This window comes from Paramisgurnus dabryanus, chromosome 3, assembly GCF_030506205.2.
Source record: "Paramisgurnus dabryanus chromosome 3, PD_genome_1.1, whole genome shotgun sequence".
NCBI lineage: Eukaryota > Metazoa > Chordata > Actinopteri > Cypriniformes > Cobitidae > Paramisgurnus > Paramisgurnus dabryanus.
This window is the reverse complement of record NC_133339.1, coordinates 50,944,767-50,968,865: the sequence shown is the minus strand read 5'-3', so window position 1 is coordinate 50,968,865 and position 24,099 is coordinate 50,944,767. Positions and strand designations below refer to the sequence as shown.

The following is a 24,099-nucleotide window of genomic DNA, read 5'->3' as shown; positions in this document are numbered from 1 at the left end:
TAATAAATCACAATCAATTCTAAATGTAGGGCAGCTTTTGCGGCTTCATGACACGCCCATAGTTGTCCATAAATAGTCCGTGAAACGCCCACAAGTTAATATGCATTGATTGCGAAATCATGGCAAACACAGAGAGGAAGTAAAAGTTATCGTTGGCAAGGTGGAAAAGAGGAGAAAAATGTTGTTTGGAGGGCACAGTGTGGGCATTACTAGTGCCAAAAAATACGGTGGCTCTGAAGGGCAATTTTATTTACAAGATTTAAAACAAATGTACAAGTTTTTTTAACAAATTTACAAGTGTTTTTTAACAAATGTACAAGTTTTTTAAACAAATGTACAATTTTAGCGTATTGTACCTACCCTTTCCGTAATAAACGTAAATTTGTTTTACCACTTGTAATTTTGTTCGCTCATTGTAAATTTGTTTAAACACTTGTAAATTTGTTTAAAAACTTGTACATTTGTTTACTTATTGTAAATATGTTAAAAAAACTTGTAATTTTGTTTGCTCAATGTAAATTTCTTAAAAAACTTGTACATTTATTCACTCATTGTAAATTTGTTGTTTAAACACTTGTAAATTTGTTAATAAACTTGTAAATGTGTTCACTCATTGTAAATTTGTTGAAAAACTTGTACATTTATTAAATACAATTGTACATTTGTTTAAAAACTTGTAAATTTGTTATAAAAAAACTTGTAAATTTGTTAAAAAACTTGTACATTTGTTTTAAATCTTGTAAATAAAATTGCCCTTCAGAGCCACCGTAAAAAAGGCACTTGAGTGGCAAACGGTGGCAGACTCCGTAAATGCTGTAGCCTCACAACCTCGGACCGTGGCCGAAATAAAGAAATGGTCGGACCTCAAAGTCGAGGCACAAAAACGTCTAGCACTCCATCGCCAGAGTGTGTCTGCCATGGGTGGGGGAAAGGGGACATTGTTCAGCGCAAATGTAATTTCTTGTTGCTTTCTGAATGGTTTAGACATACGCCATACATTGTTTTATCAAAAATAAAACACACTAAAGGCATATGCATGAATACCATAATTCTGTAGATTATGAAGATATGGTTTACTATGAAAACAACTTTCCCCAGTGGACAATTAATACATCTGTGTATTTATTTATCTATCTATCTATATATCTCCTTAATTATCTATTTATCGGTCTATGTAATTGCATCTATATCTGCTCCGCCAGATGGACACATTGACGAGAATATCAGTTTTGTACATTATTTCGTTCTGTGAACTATATTCTTTATGAGGATGAATTGCACAACATGCCAATATTATTGCAGAACATATTTCACTTTTCTTTTAGCAAATATGTGTTCATTTGAATTTCTGTTGTAATTTTCGATTTCTTTATTTTTTTGTTTCACTGCTGATCGATCAAACGGGTGTTCGTGTAAGGCTGTTAATTGTAAGACTTGCTTTGTGAAGTCTTCATGTTATTTATGAGAGGCAGTGTTGTCATTTTCACGTGTTTCTTCCATCTGCCGACAGTGTCGCCATTTCTCATTTCACCCGTTTTTGTGCGTACGCCTGGGTCAGAGCTTGCGTGACGGACAGCACATTTTCCCGTCAAGTTTGCTTTTTATAAATAACAACTATTGCGTAGAGAGTGGCGTACGCCTTCTTTTGTGCGTACGCAACGTTTATAAATGAGGCCCCTGGTTTTTATTACTGTAACAACGCATGCATATCACTACTTTCTTATCATAATGGCTTATTGATTTTGTTAATAACAAATAATCCTAATATTCATCAGAGTCTAAAGCTGAAGATTAAAATTAGTTTATTAATCTGTGGCAAAATTCTCAGCACATCCCTGAAGACTTGATTCATTTTGTTAATTGATATATTTTTGCATTTTTTAAATTTCACAATGAACAAATTTCACATCTCACATTTCAACCAATTCCTTGTTATAACTTTCTTACTTGAAATCAGCATGACTTTGATTAGATAAATGTCTTCCCCTCTGACAACATCTTTACAATAGATTCCCAGTATGGGCGAATTTTTATACATGACCAAAATACATGAGAATGATTGACATTGACATCCCCGCAGAGTCTCCAATACTGTTGAGGGCAGTAATAAAGTATCTCACCAGTTAATTGATATTTTGACATTTAAAGATGTTTTACTATTTAAAAAGATGCACAAACATTTTATTTAAGGCTTATAATATTTTTGATTTAGATATTTTATTAGTAAAACTCTGTAGTAGTAAATTATTCTCTTCTGTAAAATATCAGATTATGTTATGTTTAAGTTGTGTTCCAGTGACTGTGCGGAAAAACCTCACACAACAACAATTACACAATAATAATTTAAATCAATTACAAGTTTAAAATGTAAACACAGATTCTGTATTTATTTATACTCTCATGGTGCAAAAATAGAGCAAACAGGAAAAGTAACAATCACCATGTCTTTAGTTGTGCTTCAAAACAGAGTACAACTACGACATTGAGGTCGCCAGTCGCGCGCCACAGGTAACTTCCGTTTTTTTTCTCTGAGTTTACTGGTATTTTGATACTGATGTGTGAATGATGTCTTACTGGTAAAAAGACGGAACGTCACTGAATGTGTGAACAGCACATTTTTGTATTTACTGGTTAATTCATTCTGGTAAATTCATGGTAATAACAACAAGCACCTCCTCCGCCTTCCGCCATGCTTGTTTGCACTCCGCACGTGAACAGTGAATCGCACACAACAGGGACGTGCACAGGAATTTTTAGGGGCAGTTGCTCTGACCTAAATAAAGGGCACTCCCCCCCAAATTTTTTTTAAAACTCGCGGCCTATATGAAGGACTGAGAATAACATGGTCTTTATTAAAATCAGCAAACATGTTTGCCTAATGCCTACTAAAAAAATTGTAGCCTAGGCTGCTTGTCTGCAAGCTGTAGCTAGCTGCTATCTGTCTGATTATTTAGGCTTAAACGTGGCAAACTCAGCCTAGATTGGCTCTCCTGATTTTGCCAAGTGGTTGATGTCCTCAGGGCAACATTATGTTGACCCTGGAACAACATTTCAATCAGCCAATCAGATTTCAGAAATAAGATTACAGTTTGTTTTAAGTTTAAGCTTACAACCAAGATTAGCTGTTTCTAGACCATTGTTTTTTACTTATCATGTCCCTCTGATTTTAGGGTTTGGTTATGGTTAGGGTTGGGGTTTGGGGTAGGTTTAGGTTTTATTTAGAAAAATGTTGTCCTTGGGTCAACACAATATGTTGCCCTGAGGACATCAACCACTTGGCAAAATCAGTTCGAGCGCCTAGATTCATGAAGATTTTAACAGAGGTGGAAAGAGTAGCCAAAAACTTTACTCAAGTAAAAGTACAAGTACCTAAATAAATAATTACTCAAGTAGAAGTAAAAAGTATGCAATGAACATAATACTCAAGAAGCGAGTTACTAGTGAAAAAATTAATCTAGATATACACGCGCAAACACACACACACACACACACACACACACACACACACACACACACACACACAATACAGTGCCCTCCATAAGTATCAGAATTGTAAAGACAAGATTTTTCTTTTCATCTGTAAACAATCAGGACACAGCTCAGTGACCATTAAAAAAAAAGAATCTGACAGATTCTGTACTTTTGTCTCATGTTCATCTTTTAATGTTTAGACATTTCTTGACTCCACAACAAACAGAAGAATACTTATGAAGGGTACAGTATGTGTAAAACTGCAACATACACAAACAGTACAGAAAAAAAGAATACAAACACAGAATAGACAAGCATTTCAAATTAACAAATTAACTCTAGTCTCAATGTTGATGTAGCTTATAGCTGAAATATCAGACAAGTAAACTGACAACAGTTTTGCATATGTATAAAGTTAGAAATCTCCTATGGTCTGAGGACATTGACAGTTTACACTTACATAAAAATGATTTTAGACAAAACTCATGTTTTCTTACGTTATGTCACGTCACGTGTGTTTTGTGAGAATCACTTACATCATATACAGTACAGTATACAGACGTCAATCATCGATGGATTTTCTTCAATCTGTGCTACAATGCTTCTGGAGGTTGCACGCGTTTAACTGTGTCTGACGACGAACAGGTCGCGTGTATGTAATGGCGGGTACATGTGTGAAGTTTTGCTTTTAGTTAAAAGATTGGTAAATTCATTTCCACGTCACCCAACACTGGTTATATTCTGCGTGCTTATAGGTTACGAGTAAAACAGCTTCGAACGATTCCGTTTTTGCAGCGATATGAACAATTCATTCAAACTGATTCGCGAACCAATTTAAAACGATTGGCCCATTCGCTTTGTAAAGGATCGACTCAAAAGACTCGTTTATTTGCAACACTTTGTAAGGAATCGACTCAAAGGAGTCATTAATTCGCGAATACGCCAGAAACACAAGATAGCAATTTAAAAATAAAATACAAATTTCGTAATTAATTAAAATACAGTAACGAAGGATCGCTGCATAGTGTAAATAAAGTAAAAGTACAATTTATTTTTTTCCACCTCGGAAGGGCAACTTGAGTCGAGAAAGGCATATGGGCAGTTGCCCGGGCAACCTGAGCAACCCCCCTGTGCACGTCCCTGGCACACAAACTACATCATCAACTACAACCCCAAATCACAAAAAGTTGGGACGTTGTAGAAATTGTGTGTAAAAAGGAATGGAATACTTTACAAATCTAATAAACTTATATTTTATTCACAATAGAATATAAATAACATATCAAATGTACAAAGTGAGACATTTTGAAATGTCATGCCAAATATTGGCTCATTTTGGATTTCATGAGAGCTACACCTTCCAAAAAAAGTTGGGACAGGAAGCAATAAGAGGCCTGAAAAGTTAAATGTACATATAAGTAACAGCTGGAGGAGGACCAATGTTTAGGAATAGGAATGTTGTCCCATTCTTGTCTTAAACAGGTTTCTAGTTGCTCAACTGTCTTAGGTCTTCTTTGTCGCATGTTCCTCTTTATGATGCGCCAAATGTTTTCTGTGGGTGACAGATCTGGACTGCAGGCTGGCCATTTCAGTACTCAGATCCTTCTTCTACACAGTCTTGACGTTGTAATTGATGCAGTATGTGGTCTTGCATTGTCATGTTGGAAAATGCAAGGTCTTTCCTGAAAGAGACGATGTCTGAATGGGAGCATATGTTGCTGTAAAACTTGGATGAACCTTTCAGCATTGATGGTGCCTTTCCAGATGTGTAAGCTGCCCATGCCACACGCACTCATGCAACCCCACAACATCAGAGATGCAGGCTTCTGGACTGAGCGCTAATAACAACTTGGGATGTCCTTGTCCTCTGTAGTCCGAATGAAATGGCGTCCCAGTTTTCCAAGAAGGACTTCAAATTTTATTTCGTCTGACCACAGAACAGTTTTCCACTTTGCCAAAGTTCATTTTAAATGAGCCTTGGCCTAGAGAAAACGCCTGCGCTTCTGGATTATGTTTAGAAAGGGCCCTATAGGTCAAAAAAGAAGCCATATTTTAACGATCTGAAATACGATCTGTTTGTGGGCGGGTCTTGGGCGCTGTTGCTATTTTCCCGGCGTGGGAAATAACTCTTGCGTCAGGCGCAAATCAATAAGGGGTTGGTCTGAAGTAGGTTCATTATTCATAGGTGTGGTTTGGGCGTAACGTCAAATAAACCAATCAGAACGCTATCCAACATTCCCTTAAAACGCAAGGGCGCAAGTTCCATGGCGGGTTGCTATTATTATGACGAATTTACCAGGCGCACGCCAGGAGCTGTTCACAGCCGAGGAGACCCCCGTTCTTGTTAGAGCAGTCAAAGACAGAGAAGTTGTTTTGTATGGGGATAGGAGAAACCAGCCCAAATCAGCGTAGGTTAAACAGGCGTGAGAGGAAATAGCCACAGTCTCATCAGCTGGCATCCCCATCGTTGCACCAAGTACAATGATGTCAGGAGACAGGGGAATCCCAAGCTTGCCAGCATAAATCGGGCACGCCGTGTAACGGGAGGTGGATCTGCCTCAGGACCTGACGCCAGCAGAGGACATCGCTGCGTCCACCCTCACCGCTGAAAGGGTTTGGGGGCTTTGAAATCGGACCCAAGAAACGCAAGCAAGGTCCAACCCCAAAGTACTCTTACAAATCAAGTTCATATACATAAAGGTTTCTTATGAAAACATTTTAATTATTATTTACATAAAATAAACGTAATACAGCCACACAACAAACTTATGAAAATATTTTAATCGTTATTTGCATGAGAATTTTTTAACGCAGCCACACAATAAATAAAAACTATCACCACAATGCTCACCACTATGATTACCCTTATCTCATGTGTTAATATTTTTTATTGTAACAATTTATGATTTGCAAAAATAACTGTTGCATCTGTGTAGATTAGATAAGCAAAGTGTATGTGCGTTGTGCACGCTATACATTATGGTCAAGCATGCGCCCTTAAAATAGCATAATGAACAACGCGCAACGCGCCACTGACTTTAACCTTTTTTTTCTGGTCAGTGGCGCAATTGTTTTTTGAAACTGCAAAATAGCACCAGGGATGGTTTGCGCCGGAACACACCTCCTTTTTTGCGCTGAACCGCCCAGGGAGCGCAAGTTCATTCCCTAGTTTGCCGACGTGCGTCTGTGGAGGGAAAAACCCGCTGTGCGCCGGTTCAAAATACAAATGATACATGCGTCACTGACAGTCAATTGTGCTGGCTGCAAGATAGGGCACATAGAGTTTTAGCCGGCAATGGCCAATGGCACGGTGGATTAGTAGTTATAACGGGCCAGCATTCGTCAAACTTTTATGACCCCCCTTGACAGGTCGTGTTCTGACAGCTTGTGTTTGACAGGGGGCGGGACAATCAATCAAACGGTGTACAAGCTGTCTACTTTAGACAGCGAGTGTGTGATCGTTTACGACATGTCATTTAGTGGGTGGTTTTTCCTGTGTGTGTTTTATGTCAAGCGTATGCTGTCATGTTTAATGACAGCTCGTGTTTGACAGGTTGTGTTTTGACAGTTGCCGCCTGCGTCTCTCTCACCCATCCCCCCATCCTTTCTCGCCCGTGCGCGTCTCAACACTGACTGTCTCACAGCGGGTGCGTGTTGTTAACGAGTAAAGATTTCTAAAACTCAATGTTGGTAAAATAATTCACCATTACGGTGACAAAAAGTAAATGTTTATTTTAGATTTAGACAAATCATGAACAAGGCTATGATTAAAACTTTTGTTTGTAACATCACAAGTTATTTAATTAAATATTCCGTATACGGGTATAGTTTAAGCAATGACCTACGCCATTACTACAATCTTTAGACGATAGTCTAAACCAAATAAAATTTTAAACGGTTCAGGAGTTCCGTGAATCTTTTCATGATCTGCTCTATAGTTTCACGCGTATTAAAGATCCGGCGGTGCCTGACAAAGCGCCGGGTGAGTGTTCATATATGCCGTTTTAAAATAACATTAATAAATGTAATTCTGTCCACTATGGCAAAATAGGGGGTTTATTTTAGATTTAGGGGATTCTTTAACCAAGTCTCTGATTAAGACATGTGTATACGTGCACCGATGGTGACAGAGAACTTATATCTGATGTTAATAAACTTTTAAATGTTTTTAAGACGTGTTAAACTTAATTCTGATATTTTCTATTGAACGGTGGTTTTGGTACAACTTATTGCTTAAATATAAACGTACTGAATATTTCTTTAAATAATTTTGTAATGTTACAAACTTTTAGATCCTGCAGTGTCTCACCTAAAATAGGCTCTGGTGCTCTAACTAAAATCTAAAATAAACCTTTTAGTTATTGTCAATGGGGGCTGAATTACATTTATTTATTTTACCAACCCAGAGGTTTAGAAACAGTACGGTCTGCTGAACACCGCTGTCCAGACACACTGGGGGTTGTCTGCTGGGTGATAACGGATGGTGATAGAGAGAGAGACTGAAACTGATCGTCCAAAACAACAAACTTTTTTCCACATCAATAAATATGATGAACACTCGCAAGACAAGAAACACGCACTGGAATAACATGTTCAAGAAACCTTTTATTTTGACAATGCGTACCGTGTTACATTTATCGTAAATACACATGTACACATGTGGATGTTAGATGACATTAATGAATTCAACCCAGAAGAGGGTGTGAAATGTCTTAAAACGTTTAAAAGGTTCTTAACGCCAGATATATGAGCGCATCAGCCTACGTTTTCTGACAACTTTGGTGCACACATTCACATGTTTTAATCAGAGACTTGGTTAAAGAAAGTCCCAAATCTAAAATAAAACCCTTATTATACCGGTGCGGACAGAATTACATTTTATTGTGTAATAAACACATATTCACAGTTGATTTTAAGGTGTCATTTTTTTAAAACAAACCCCAGAAGATGAATTGACAATGTCTTTAATCGTTTAAAAAAGTTTCTTAACGTTGGATATGAACACACATCCGCGTATGTTCTCTATTGTAAACGCAGGACCGCAATCTAATGGTGTGAACAGAATATTGTGCATGAAAAGATTAAGATTTTATTTAGATTAAAATAAATACCCTTTAGTCTAAAGAGTATAGTATTGATGGGCAGAGGCGATTCTAGGGTCTATGGGGGCCCCAAGCAGAAATATCCCTGTGTGCAAGAAGTGTGCAAAACTTCTATACAATGTCCTTTGCTTAACCCACTATTCTACAGTGCAACAGTTACTGCGAAAGATACATATATACAAGTGTAATCTTCATCATACCTAACATTATTAACATGTTTGGATGCATAAATGGCATAACATGTTTGGAAATAATGACAGCAGAGAAATATTTTCTACATTATACAATGATTAATAACCTATTTTTTACAAGAATGTTTTAAGAAACCATTCATTTTATGACTGCTATACTAAATAATCTCAGTAAAGTTACTGCTAACTGTTATGTAAGTTAGTGTCCTAGAGTTAAATATTAGTAAACTAAATATTAATTTCATATCTGAAAATACAGAACAGTATAACACATACATCTGTTGATTTTCTCAGCAACAATGCAATTCTATAGACTTGACAAGAGGTTTTCTAGAGATTTGTTTGATAATGTTTAAGACCTGACAGGGTGAGGATGTAGTTCGTCTTACCTCCCTTAAACTTATCATCTCTCCTTTCTGCTTTCCTTTCCCTGCTGTGCACAAAACATTTCTGATGTCCATCTACAGGAACCAATAATGATCGAGTTAAAATAGGATTTGCATTGTTATTTAGAAACTTCCTTTAGTCTCGTCATGTTTTCATAAGCTAACTCACTCGCGTGGCGTCTATTGAATGCGGTTGTGCGCGAATGAACGCAAAGACGCGCACGGACATGAATATGTGCGTGTACGCGTCATTGCGACTGCTTTGTTGCTTTTACAAGCGTAAATTGGTAACTACATTGCATATAGATCCGTTTTTGCCGCGATTGTCTTTGTAAAAGGATTGCACTAGTCAACTGCTAAAATTTAAACTTGAGATTTACACTTGGGCACGTGCCTGACTGGAGCTGGACCGGACACATTAAACCGCATGTTGACTGAACGATACAAAGTCACCCATTCGCTACGTTCATTTTCGAAACTGGCAAGTTATCCACCTGGGTTGGATTTTGACTGGGCTAAGCCAATGTCAATCAACATTCCATCCAATCGGAATTTTGATATGCAGTCATGTTGAGTATCTATGTTCATCTACCGGGTGTAGCTGGCCATCCGAGAAACAAACTCGGGGGCCCTCTAGTGGCTCGGGGCTCCAAGCAGTTGCCTGCCTTGCCTGTTGACAAGGTGCGCCTCTGTTGATGGGACCCCAGTGATTTTGGCACAGTTCATTGCTATACACGTACTGAGTATTTCATTAAATAAAATTGTGTTGTTACAAACTTTTAGATACTGCATTGTTTGCCATAAAATAGGTTGTGATCTAAAATAAAACTTTTACTTTTTGTCAGAGTTACCATATTACATTTTACCACTACAGTTTTAAAAGACTCTACAAACCGCTAAGATCAGCATCAGAAACGTTGTGTCGGATCAGAAAAATAGACTAGTTCAATAGAAAATATCAGAATTAAGTTTAACCAGATACAGCTAAAATATTTGTTTCTTGAATGTCTATAAGAAACTTTTGACAAAACAAACGTTTATATCAAAACTATATTTGTCATACACGGTGGCACTTCACCTAAAATCTAAAATAATACTTTATTTTTGTCAGAGCAGACAATATAAGACTCATTGTATAATATACACATTTTCACACATGGTTTTAAGAATCATTTAATTAAAAATAAAACCCCTAAGATGGGATGAACACGTCTTAAAAACATTTAAAAGTTTATTAACATCAGATATAAGTTCTCTGTCACCATCGGTGCACGTATACACATGTCTTAATCAGAGACTTGGTTAAAGAATCCCCTAAATCTAAAATAAACCCCCTATTTTGCCATAGTGGACAGAATTACATTTATTAAGGTTATTTTAAAATGGCATATATGAACACTCACCCGGCGCTTTGTCAGGCACCGCCGGATCTTTAATACGCGTGAAACTATAGAGCAGGTCATGAAAAGATTTACGGAACTCCTGAACCGTTTAAAATGTTATTTAGTTTAGACTATCGTCTAAAGATTGTAGTAATGGCTTAGGTCATTGCTTAAACTATACCCATATACGGAATATTTAATTAAATAACTTGTGATGTTACAAACAAAAGTTTTAGTCATGGCCTTGTTCATGATTTGTCTAAATCTAAAATAAACATTTACTTTTTGTCACCGTAATGGTGAATTATTTTACCAACATTGAGTTTTAGAAATCTTTACTCGTTAACAACACGCACCCGCTGTGAGACAGTCAGTGTTGAGACGCGCACGGGCGAGAAAGGATGGGGGGATGGGTGAGAGAGACGCAGGTGGCAACTGTCAAAACACAACCTGTCAAACACGAGCTGTCATTAAACATGACAGCATACGCTTGACATAAAACACACACAGGAAAAACAACCCACTAAATGACATGTCGTAAACGATCACACACTCGCTGTCTAAAGTAGACAGCTTGTACACCGTTTGATTGATTGTCCCGCCCCCTGTCAAACACGAGCTGTCAGAACACGACCTGTCAAGGGGGGTCATAAAAGTTTGACGAATGCTGGCCTGTTATAACTACTTGGATTGTATTCACCGACAAGGTTTTCAGTAAGTATTCCAGAGCCCATGTTATGATTTCCATTACAGTAGCATTCCTGTATGTGATGCAGTGCCGTCTAAGAGCCCGAAGATCACGGGCATCAAGTATGGTTTTCCAGCCTTGACCCTTACGCACAGAGATTGTTCCAGATTCCCTGAATCTTTGGATGATATTATGCACTGTAGATGATGATAACTTCAAACTCTTTGCAATTTTTCTCTGAGAAACTTACCTAATATCTGCTTCAGTCCAGTTTGCTGACATTTCTCGTAGTGAATGTTGTAAATCCCTCATTTTAAAGAGTTGAACCAACTTCATGTTGCCATGACACGCGCGTCCTCACTACGGCACGTGTGTCATTGTTTATGCGTCTCATATATCATTTCCTGATAACTGCTTCAATCTAGTTTGCAACATTTCTCGTGGTGAATGTTTATATGCATGTTATCTCTCGTTGTAAGGAGCTGAACCATAACTTGTGTTGTGATGATGACGTGTGCGTTCTCACTTCGACACGCCCTTTAGGGCATTCTTGCGGCTTCTTGTTCACACAGAGGGTTACCCGCGTATCTTACTAGGTCCTCTTTCCGGCAACGATCCCAGAAGATTAACGGAACGAGTTTTTGTCACACAGACGCTTGTCTGGCAATTTTACGGGTATTTTCTAGGACCAGAGGTCTGTGTGAATGGGGTTTTTGGAACAAAGCGTCTGCTAAATGATTAAATGTAAATGTGATAAGAAAAAGCTGATTTTCAAGAAAACACAGGGGTGGGGGGTTGTATCTAGGGTTGGGCGATGTCCCTGAAATTGGCAGTTGACGATGGTTACGTTAAACCATCGCGATGGACGATGATATCGTTAGGGTTAGGTTCCAGTTTTCTTGTTCTTTGCGTTCGCTGAATTCTGTATAGCCACATAGCTAACATAGCATGTAACAATGAGCACAATCTCCCGAGACACTACAATAGGCTACTAATAAATTATTAATATGGGCTGTTTTCTTGTACAAAATAAATATTTTAAGTTAAATGTACAACATGTAAAAAGACAAGATTCTAGCGATGTCAAGATCAAATGCCTGACAGGATTAGGGATGGGTACCGAAACCCGGTATTAAACTTGCCCGGGGGCTAAATTATTAAAGACCATAGTATCAGTAAGATCTGACGCTATCGGTTCTGCTTTCGGTCCTGGAGAAAAAGATAAAAATAAATGTTCTATGTATTCTTGAATAATAATGTTTTCGTGCACATTTTGTCTCACCAAACATTTCTAATTTGAGATAATATTAAGATGTTTGTCTGTGAGATCTGCGAGATCTTAACTTAATCATGTGAACATAGGTTCATGATCAAATGTTAACATTGGCCAAAGTACCGATAAGAATACCGTTAAAGTACCGGACCGTTAAGCAGTATCAGTAAGAGTAGTAATACCGTTAAAATCTTAACGATACCCATCCCTAGACAGGATATTTTCACAGACTAACACACGTCACGTCTCTGGCATAGACTACAGTATTTAAAATAGCATACATGCATTAGTTATATTTTCAATTTAATTTATAGACCAATTTCCGCAAAGATTTTAGGTTAACTATAGTCTATAGATAGTGTGTGTCAACTCCCAGCGGAGTGGGGTGGGGCGTTGCATCACGATGGTGTCTCTCCATCGTGATGTCAGTCAATAATCACGATGGACGATGATATCATCCATCGGCACAACCCTAGTTGTATCTGAACTCTTCTGGTGTGATGCGTTAAGATACCTGTGGGGTGGGGCTGGGCTGAAGTCACCGGATGAATGAAGAGATGAGGAAGGCGGAGCATCAGTCAGGCTCTGCCGCGGACTGACCTGCAGAAACACCACAGTGCATTAGAGTTAATAAACCCATGCATTATATAACATTTATACAAATAAAAACAAGAGCAAGCAGGTTGTGACACTTGCATAAGACACCTGGTTTACCACTCCACAGGGATGTAAAGGTTTTAAAAATTCATGTTACAGTAGTATTTCAGTGTGATGCCCATGGTACGGTATTTATTGAACCATTTACAGAAAGGAAAAACAAATGAAGACTTGGAAAAACTGCCATAAGTATTTATTAAACAAGAATGAACATTACAATAAGTAATGTGGTGCTAAAAAATTATTGTGTACTACGTACAGCCCAGTGGAAAAGCCACCAAAAGTAAGCTAAAAAAGGAAAAGCACCATAATAGTGCACTTAGGGGTGGGCGGTAGGACAAAATCCATTTCACACAATTTGTCATTTTATTTAATGGTAACTGTATATATGTTTCAGATTTATGTTTTTTATGTAATGCCATCTGTTTTTCAGCTGAGTGCCAGCTTTCTTCAGCCAAGCACTTTTGGTAGCCCTGATTCTTCTGCTGTGAGCCGGTTGGTTGCTGTGGTAATGTCCCGCCTCTCCTCCATTGTGATTGGACAGCCGTGTGAGAACTGACATTGACGAGCGGAGCTTTTCACCCAAAGCTGAATATGGAAGAAAACCGCTAGCTGCTGGCTTATTTGAAAAACACCCAGCTTCTATTGGAAACAAATGAAAACATGCTCCGGCCGTGGGCGTAAAAGCTTTGGTGTGCATGCCCCCTAAGTCTTGATAGACAGAATCTTGTTTTTAAAGCAGTTATTTATTTTGAAGGCTATTGAAGATGTATATATAAAATAATACATTACATTAAAAATAGGCATGTAAAACAAACAAGTATGAATATGCACAAACCAGACAGGGAAAATATCTGTATATGAGATCTTAAAATATGGAGCTAATAAAATTATAAGGTGCTATGAGGTAATGATCATGGAGTCGGTTTCGAAGTGGTCTTGTCACTCTTTACTTTCTTTGACTTGCACCTTAACTGTTGAGTCTCTTTTTTGTCGTACTGATCAAAGTTGTTTGTCCAATGAGCAAATGGCACATCAAACTATGTCACTGATATAAACACAAGTTTTGTCTTAGCTTGCTTAAAAAGTTCAGAAAACATTACAACAATTTACAGAGTTATGTGTGGGAAACGTTTTCCTTGCGCACTTTGAGAAAACCTCTGCATGCAAAAGACCTCTGCACTGGTACAGAAAGTTTGGGAAGGAGAAGAGAGACCAGCGGTGGATTCACTGGCGCACATAACGCTCTTAATTGTTGTAAAGTTTTCTGATTATATCGGTTTTACTTGTTTATATCAGTGAAGCATGCGCAACTGAAGCGATGTAGTTTGACGCCGTTTGCTCATTGTATAAAAAACTTTGATCAGAGAGACGAGAAAGAGATGCAACAGCTAAGATGCAAGTCTAAGAAAGTAAAGAGGGACAAGACCAATTCAAAACCACTCCATGATCATTACCTCATATCATCTGTCATATTTACAGGTGTCTCCATATCTAAAGATCTCATATTTCCCTATCTGGTTTGTGTAAATTCATACTTGTTTGTTCTACAGCATATGCCCATTTATAATGTATTTTACAATATGCATAAATACAAAATGCAATGCATACAAGGAATGCACCGGTTGTTCCGCAACCAAAATTAAAACCTTTTCGTTTGGTCGAACAAGTGAAAAGACAGAATAAATTTCACCCAACAATGAGGTCTTTCATGATGCGATCAAATAGCAACCAGCGCAGTGAGATGCAAACATGCAGCAAACATATTGGTGAAAGCTTTTTAAATGGTCAGAGAAAGAAGCAAAAACAAACAGTAACCCTAACCCTAACAATGAAATAGGTGCTCTTTAAATCACAATGTTATTTTTCTTCTGGTGCATCTCCAACGCATGCTATATCTTTGATAGCCTACAAAATATAATGGATTCAAAAACAAGATTCTGTCTATCAAGACTTATCTTTTTTTTTTGATACATCTCATTTTGAACCAAACACTTCAATACACAATAGTATGTTGTCTAGTCAAATATTTTTTCCATGTAATCCGTGTATGCAGTTCTAACTTCCTGCTTGTTTTTAATTCTTTAGATGTCTCATAAGAACCAGTGAAATCTGGAAGACCTCAGATTATGTCCTTGCTGTGACTGTGCAAAAATAGCTACATTATGCCCGTGCAGTGTTGTGTGTACAAAGTACAAAGTAACGCGTTACAGTAACGTAACTACTTTTTTTATTTATTTCTTATTTATTAAATTCAAGCAATTGGTTGATAAAACATTGATTGAAATTAAGATACAATTAATACAAAACGAAATTCACTTTAGAGAAAGGTTTCTACGAAAACAAACTTAATAAAGTGGTCAAAATCATGTCTACCCACTCCGTTTGAAGTGAATTTCGTTTTGTATTAATTGTATCTTAGCATAGTATCTCGGAAGATCGTGCTTGTTAAATAGCTCTGTGGCTATACTGCACTGAAGCGGCAGTTTAAAATATAAACCCAGAATTCAGCGAACGTCAAGAACAAGAAAACGGAAACAACAATCAGACAGAGACGCGGAATTTACATAATGTTACACAGACCATGTTTAAATTTCAATGTTTCTGCACAGAAATACCAACTTGTTCACTTTGTTTGGTATTAATAAGCTGCGCATTGGAGTGCTGGCCGCGGTGCTGAAGACGCGCTCGGACGGAGTACTGGTGGCAGCACAGATATTTACGTGCAACCTATTGGAAACTATTATTCGTTATTATATAATTATTATTCGTTATATTACTTTATTACTTCCACTTAAGAAGAGTTCTTCACTTTTTATTTCAATATTTCTCTTTATATAAATACTATTTTGTACTTAAATCTATAATTTAATTATTTTACTAACCCAACTAACTCATCTGGGCTTTCCGATAGGTTGCACGTAAGGGGAAAAGTATAGCTTTCTTCCCCTTGAGAAGAGTTCTGCACTTTTAAACTTAAAAAATATATCTCTTTACAAAAAAAACTTTTTTCTTCTATTTAAAAGCTGTAATTTCGTTATTTTACTAACCCAACTAATGACTCCTCCACTTTCCAATAGATTGCACGTAGATATCTGTGTATATGTGCCATCACGCGTCTTCAGCACCGCGGGGAGCAGCCAGCACTCCAATGTGCAGCTTATTAATACCAGACAAAGTTGGTATTTCTGTCCAGAAACATTGAAATTTATACATGGTCCGTGTAACGTAATTTAAATCCCGCGTCTTTGCCTTATTGTTTTTTTCTTGTTCTTGACGTTCGCTGAATTCTGGGTTTATATTTTAAACTGACGCTCCAGTGCAATATAGCCACAAAGCTATTTAACAATGAGCACAATCTCCCGAGACACTACAACATGCTACTAATAATTCATTAATAAGAGCTGTTTTCTTGTACACAGCTAAATATTTTAAGTTAAATGTACAGTGTTAAAACATGTAAAAAAGACAAGATTTTAACAATGTCAAGATCAAATGCCTGAGTCACAGGGTATTGTGTGTATGTGTTTGTGTGTTTGTAAGTGTTTCCAAAATATTTTCAAAATACAGGCAACATAAAAGTAACGTAAAAAGTTACTTTCCAAAGGCGGTAACTAAGTAAAGTAATGGATAACTTTTTTTAAAAGTAACGAGTAACGAGCAAACACTACTTTTTTAAAGTAACTTCCCCAACACTGTGCCCGTGAACGGATTGGTGCAGGGACGTGCACAGGAATTTTTAGGGGCAGTTGCTCTGACCTAAATAAAGGGCACCCCCCCCTAAATATTTTTTTAAACACGGCCTATATGAAGGATTGAGAATAACAGGGTCTTTATTAAAATCAGCAAACATGTTTGCCTAATTCCTACCAAAAAAATTGTAGCCTAGGCTGCTAGGCTGCTATCTGTCTGATTATTTAGGCTTAAACGTGGCAAACTCAGCCTAGATTCATGAAGATTATAACAGAGGTGGAAAGAGTAGCCAAAAACTTTACTCAAGTAAAAATACAAGTAACTAAATAAATAATTACTCAAGTAGAAGTAAAAAGTATGCAATGAAAATAATACTCAAGTAGCGAGTTACTAGTTACTGATGAAAAAATAAATCTAGATATACACGCGCAAACACACACACACACACACACACACACACACACACACACACACACACACACACACACACACACACACACACAATACAGTGCCCTCCATAAGTATCAGAACTGTAAAGACAAGATTTTTCTGTTTGCTGTGGAGACCAGAAATTGGTAAGATAAATATCAGTATGTCAGAAGTTTAGAATGTCACATTTTATTAACCTTTGTTTATGTTTCAACACATACATGCTTTAACAACAAAGAACAACAGCATTAAATGCTGACTTGTGTATGTTGTACACAAATGCACATACGTGAATCAAACTGATTCTACACATTTTATGCTTTTTATGTGTAAACAATCAGGACACAGCTAAGTGACCATTAAAAAATAATGATGTGACAGATTCTGTACTTTTGTCTCATGTTCATCTTTTAATGTTTAGACATTTCTTGACTCCACAGCAAACAGAAGAATACTTATGAAGGGCACTTCTACAGTATGTGTAAAACTGCAACATACACAAACAGTACAGAAAAAAGAATACAAACACAGAATAGACAAGCATTTCAAGTTAACAAATTAACTCTAGTCTCAATGTTGATGTAGCTTATAGCTGAAATATCAGACAAGTAAGCTGACAACAGTTTTGCATATGTATAAAGTTAGAAATCTCCTAAGATGGTCTGAGGACATTGACAGTTTACACTTACATAAAAATGATTTTAGACAAAACTCATGTTTTCTTACGTTGTCATGTCACGTGTGTTTTGTGAGAATCACTTACATCATATACAGTACAGTATAGCGGATCAGATGTCAATCATCGATGGATTTTCTTCAATCTGTGCTGCAATGCTTGAGGTTGCTCGCGTTTAACTGTGTCTGACGACGAACAGGTCGCGTGTATGTAATGGCGGGTACATGTGTGAAGTTTTGCTTTTAGTTAAAAGATTGGTAAATTCATTTCCACGTCACCCAAAAATGGTTATATTCTGCGTGTTTCTACATAGGTTACGAGTAAAACAGCTTCGGACGATTCCGTTTTTGCAGCGATCTGAACAATTCATTCAAACTGATTCGCGAACCAATTTAAACGTTTGGCCCATTCGCTTTGTAAAGAATCGACTCAAAAGACTCGTTTATTTGCAAAACTTTGTAAGGAATCGACTCAAACGAGTCATTAATTCGCGAATGCGCCAGAAACACAGATAGCAATTTAAAAATAAAATACAAATTTCGTAATTAATTAAAATACAGTAACGAAGGAACGCTGCATAGTGTAAACGAAGTAAAAGTACAATTTATTTTTTTCCACCTCGGAAGGGCAACTTGAGTCGAGAAGGGCATATGGGCAGTTGCCCGGGCAACCTGAGCAACCCCCCTGTGCACGTCCCTGGATTGGTGTTTAAAAAGCCCCACATTCATCTCTGTTTATTTATGTAAAATTATCACATTGTGGGGACCAGTTGTCTACACAAAGATAGGAATACCAGTATTTATGTAACCTTGTGGGGACATTTTGAGGTTAGGGGAATAGAATATACAGTTTGTACGGTATAAACGGTGGGCTACACATTCATAAGAGGTTTCTATGTTAATAAACCATTGCCTCTTTGTTTCTACATTTAAAAGACGAAGCTGGCAATTCTGGCTATACTTTCAATTTTTTTGATAATTTCTTTATTTAATTTATAAATCACTCTGGGTTATCTGATTTATCTATTTGGATTGTGTTTTGTTTCCGTGCACTTCAGACATTTTATTAAAAAATTGTATTTATTATAAACATAAATTCTGATCTAATGTTTCGATTGCTTTTCGTTGTATCGATGTTCCGCTATTGCGTGCTGGCCATGCTTGCGCATGCAATTAAACCGAACCCACTAGGTGCTCTGTGTCTCATATTTAGGAGTTCAAACTAAACATTAAAAAAGGGATGTTTTTTGACGGATATTAGTTTTAAAATGTATTTAAAACAGGGTGGTTATCTTGTCAAAAGTTAAACTACAAAACAGGTAAGCAGATTCTTTAAATTTCAGTGATGACACAGAAAATATCTGCACCGAATCTACTTTCTTGTGATTAAATATTATGGTCGGTGTTCACTTTCAAATGATAGAAAAGAGATTCCTGAAATAAATAACACGAGAATCATCAGGTCTTTCTGTATTTAAAGTTAATACAGAGATGATCAAAGTCAAAGTAAACAAGCAGATATTTCTGTGCTAAATAACAACGCGTAGTGTCTATAAAATCATTATTTTCAGCGTTTTTCTTGTTATTAATTCATGTTTAATGAATTTTTTATAAAGCTTAGTTTTTATCATTTACAGTAACAATCACAAGTTATATGTCATTTGTCGTTGTTTTTTTGGTCATGCTTTGACGCACTAAATCTCCAAATTGAATAAAATCGCTGAATTGTAGCCGAGCAAGGCAGGATCACATTTGTTTTTTTTAGGTTTAGTAATCAAAATATTTTTGTTATATCTGTGTGATGTTCTATAGACCGTGGCTTTAACATGTTATAAGGAATGATTAAACAAAATGTTTATGTTGCCTTACATTTGACCTTAAAAAAAAGATTAATGCATCGTCAATTTTGTCTTCGTTCATCACTTGAAAGATTTTATCAGAAAGTTGTTTATGTGTGCTGCTTGTGAAAGAAAATAAAAGTTACCCATTTGTACCTGGTCTGGCCCCGTCCCAACCCATGCACACAAACATAGATGATTCGACTATCAGTCGACCAGTGATGAGTACTCGAGTCCTGGACTCAGACTCGATTCCGACTCGAGAATCCATTCTCTGGACTTGTGACTCGACTTGGACTCGAGGATTGATGACTCGTACTTGGACTCGGATTCGAGGATATATACAATCGGACTTGAGCATTCATCACTTTGTTTTTGACTAAATATGTTATAAAAAATTTATAAGGTATTACACTTTTTCCTGTTTCGTGCCCAAGACCGGTCGCGATCTCCCTTCACAGACACTGCTACCACTCGCTCTCTTTGCTTGACAACACACTCACTGACGTCACTCACTTTTACGCTCGTGCAATGCATGATGCATGATTCGCAGGCTAAATGTTCACATTTGTAAAATGCAGAAAGATGTACAAAAAAGTAAGTAAAATGCTTTCCATTGCCTAACATTAGCTTTTTTCAACAAAAAAAATTATTGTCTAATGCATATATAACAATATGTCTGGTTCAGATTACAGCATTTTTTTTGTCTGTTGATAACTTTAAAAAAAGAGTAACTAAACCCTAATCCAAGTTTTTTTAGTTACTGATCTGTAAGAATGATGCTTTATTAGTGCTGTTTATTGATTTTGATGTACGTTTTTTGACATTTGGATAGTGGATATAAAGTGTTTCAATACTACAATATATGTTTTCTGTGATGGTTGGGGTTAGGGAATGGGGTAGGTAAGGGGAATAGAATATACAGTTTGTATGGTATAAAAACCATTACGTCTGTGGAATGTCCCCATAAAACATGGAAACCAGAATGTGTGTGTGTGCCTGAATGATCATGTTTCATCTGTTTACGGTGGTGTTTAGTGTGGATAGAGATCTTTTCTAAAATGCCAGTATTAATGAGGATGGTTTTCATTTTAAAATTTTGTTTAAAACAAATATGCTCGTGTGTACAGACGACTTTAGACTTCGAGGAGGCCTCAGTTCTCATACTCAGTTGTCAGAGCCATTCAAAAACAATCATTCTGTAGCTCAAAAACTGCAATGACATAGTAGCAGGTATTTGTTGTAAACACATGCAATGCAAGCATTTATTACTATAATACAAGTTTAGGGGGCAGTTAAACTGATAATTTTTGTATGTGTGTTGTTGAGGTCAAACTGAACTGTAGGATGATAAAAGTAGTCTTATTTTTTTTAATAACTTGTGTAAAGATTACATCAGTAGTTTCTACCTCGGTAACCTGTGGTGAAGACAGAGGTTCATTGAGCGATCTCTTCTTCCACTGCTCGGGGGTCACATTACTTATCACAGAATGCACCACGTCCTGCTTTGCATTCGAAGCATCAGTGTTCTTCTCTTGCATCCTACCAAACAGTAGATGTGTTTGTAAAATAAAGATGTCTTTACAGTCTAATTTCATGTGAACAACAGAACAAAGAGCAGGAAAACTACCTCAGGTAAAAGAGAATATAAGCCTGCTGATCGAGGACAACCTTAAGGGTACTGGGATGCACGGTTGAGTCATTCATCTTGTACCACTGTTCATTACTGGCCTACAAAAGAACAGAGTTCACATGAATATTAGACAGAATTGGATCATTAATATTAGGGATGCCCTCTAATAGTCTACTAATCATTAGTCGAGCAGGAGAGGCTTGTTCGAATAAATTTTTATTTGTTGATTAGTCACAAGAAAAAAAAAACCAGTCCTTGATGGAGAGATCATTTCTAGAGAAAATTTTTTAGACCAAAAAGTTGACCTGCATACTCTGCAGGCAGACGTTAATGTATTATTCTTTCAACCTCAAATATAGCTTATTTTTTTAAACATAAGCAGTATAGAATACAATTTTCATTTCAACACTTTATTTATCCCCTAGGGGCAATTCACAAGGAGTAGTATAAAAATATACATAAATATAACATAAATAGTCAACAAATACATTAGTATGTGCAATAAAAACAAGTCACAGAGTTATAGACGGAGGCATTTTTGATGTTTGGAGATTTAGCATTCCATACTTTAGGAACAAAGGTTACCTTTCTCCAGACTGACTTTACTTGAGCAGGCAGGCCGCCCAGGTATATAAACAAGCGCCCCAGTATATCTGGCATCAAATTTGGTCTTTTTTGTTCTTCAGTGATAATGCCGCTTTTTAATAATGACATTTTGCTTGCGACTAAGTTGTGTCTCTCACGATCACATTTTCACATAGTATCCTTCCATGTTTCTGAACTTGAGCAGATTAATCATTAGAGGCTTCACGGATGACCCGGTTCCGGGATTATATTTTAAAATGGTCAGTCAGATCTGGGTCGGTCCTAGTTTTTTCAGTCCTAATTTTAACATCACAGTTCATATGCGGCCAGGCCTCTGGATTTTAATTTAATTAAAAGAAACGTTGAGACATTGATAAATTGTAAAAGAAAGAAGTTTAACCTATCGCACGAGTCCACTACGCACATTCAAAATGCACCTGTTGCAACAGTGTTTAGCGTCTCCGCCAGCAGCAGGACCTTCAGCGCATCGGGAAAAATGGAGAACTGGATTAAAACCTTAGATACCTTTTATAATCTATAAAAGACTTATTTCTGTAGTCATGTAAAATATGTGGTGTAATTTTTTCTTGTTTTGAGAGACTTTTTAGTTTAACTGTTGGATACACAAATAGCCATGTTCAGGTGCGTACCTATCGGTAACCAGGGTAAGCGGTGCTTATGGGCCCCGACCAATCAGGGGCCCGCCCGACTGGAAGATTTTGATTGAAAGTCGGGGGGACCTATCGCATATTCAACACTAGTATCCGCTGTTCCCGGGTTTTCTCACGGGGTTTCAATGCTTGGCAACGTGCAAACTGTGTGGTTACGTCGCCCAATGAAATCACCGCTAGCGATAGAGCCCAACCAATCCGAGCCCAGAGTTTCTGTGCATGTTTGAAATCGGCTGGTTTGTATCATTTGGTTTCTAAACACAAACAAGAAACAATAACCCTTTAAAAACTCAAACACTAAACCAGACACCTGAAGCAAAGCACAAAAGCAGTAAGTAAACAAATGATTTTAAACAGTATGGATCGATGTTCCTGCATATGTAATGATGCACATAGCAGCTCTAAACTTCATACAAAAACACAGCTCAATCATGTAAATACGCGACTATCTCCGCTATCGCGGCTGTCAGGATCATGACGCGCACAGGAGTTTTACCACCCGCAAAATGGAAAACAATGGGACAAAATAAGGTGATGATTTTAGAGTTTCAAATGGCCAGTATTTTGTTATTCTTGAACCCATAGACTTGGTGTCGTTTTAAAGTTTTTCTTCAAGCTCTTTCTATCTGAACAACTAGTTTTAGCATTTAACCATGTTTAAAATTTTTGTCACATACCTACATCATGCCATCCAGAACTGAAGCCCTGGAAAATGTCGCTATAAATTATAATGTGGTTATAATGTAACGCTATAGCCTATAATGTGAGTGAGAATCTTTAAGTATTTAGACCAAGAAGTATGTGTGTGTAGTGCTGTCATGAGCAGTGTTTTTTAATATTGTGGGCCGTCACCAGTGTTTTGATTTTGTTGTGGTGCGTGTAGTCTATTTCTGATTTTGTAAGTCATCTCATCTCTTATGCTGTGTCTCTAGGATCCTATCCTTTCCTATTCATTGTAGCCTACTTGTGGACATTGCGTCATCACATGCTGTAGTAGAGGGCCCGCCTTGATAATCCTGCTTAGGGGCCCGGTGTTGGCTCGTTAAGCTACTGGCCATGTTCTATGGGAAAGCTTGGAATTTTAATTGATGCACAGCGAATGTGTAAGGTAAGGCAACCTGAATGTTTTAGTTTCAGGTTTATTTCATTTTAATAATAATAATAATAATAATTCTTTGCTACATTTATATAGCGCTTTTTCTGCAGACCTCAAAGCGCTTTACAAATGAATGGGGGAATCTCCTCAACCACCACCAATGTGCAGCATCCACCTGGATGATGCGACGGCAGCCATATTGCGCCAGAACGCCCACCACACACCAGCTTATTAGTGGAGAGGAGACTGAATGATATAGCCAATTAGTATATGAGGGCATGTTTAGTAGGCCAATGGGCAAGTTTGGCACGGATGCCGGGGCACACCCC

General features: G+C 37.3%; 1 protein-coding gene across 1 annotated transcript in view; it reads right to left on the bottom strand.

Moving 5' to 3' along the window:
• The window catches only part of LOC135761081 (uncharacterized), an 84,758-nt gene that overhangs the window by 42,041 nt on the left and 18,618 nt on the right, over nt 1-24,099 (bottom strand). Inside the window, exons 10-12 of the mRNA XM_073814133.1 lie at nt 21,416-21,516; nt 21,195-21,327; nt 13,008-13,093 (exon numbers count right to left, since the gene is read on the bottom strand). Of these exons, the coding sequence (XP_073670234.1) occupies nt 13,008-13,093; nt 21,195-21,327; nt 21,416-21,516 (320 nt within the window). The remainder of the gene's footprint in view (nt 1-13,007; nt 13,094-21,194; nt 21,328-21,415; nt 21,517-24,099) is intronic.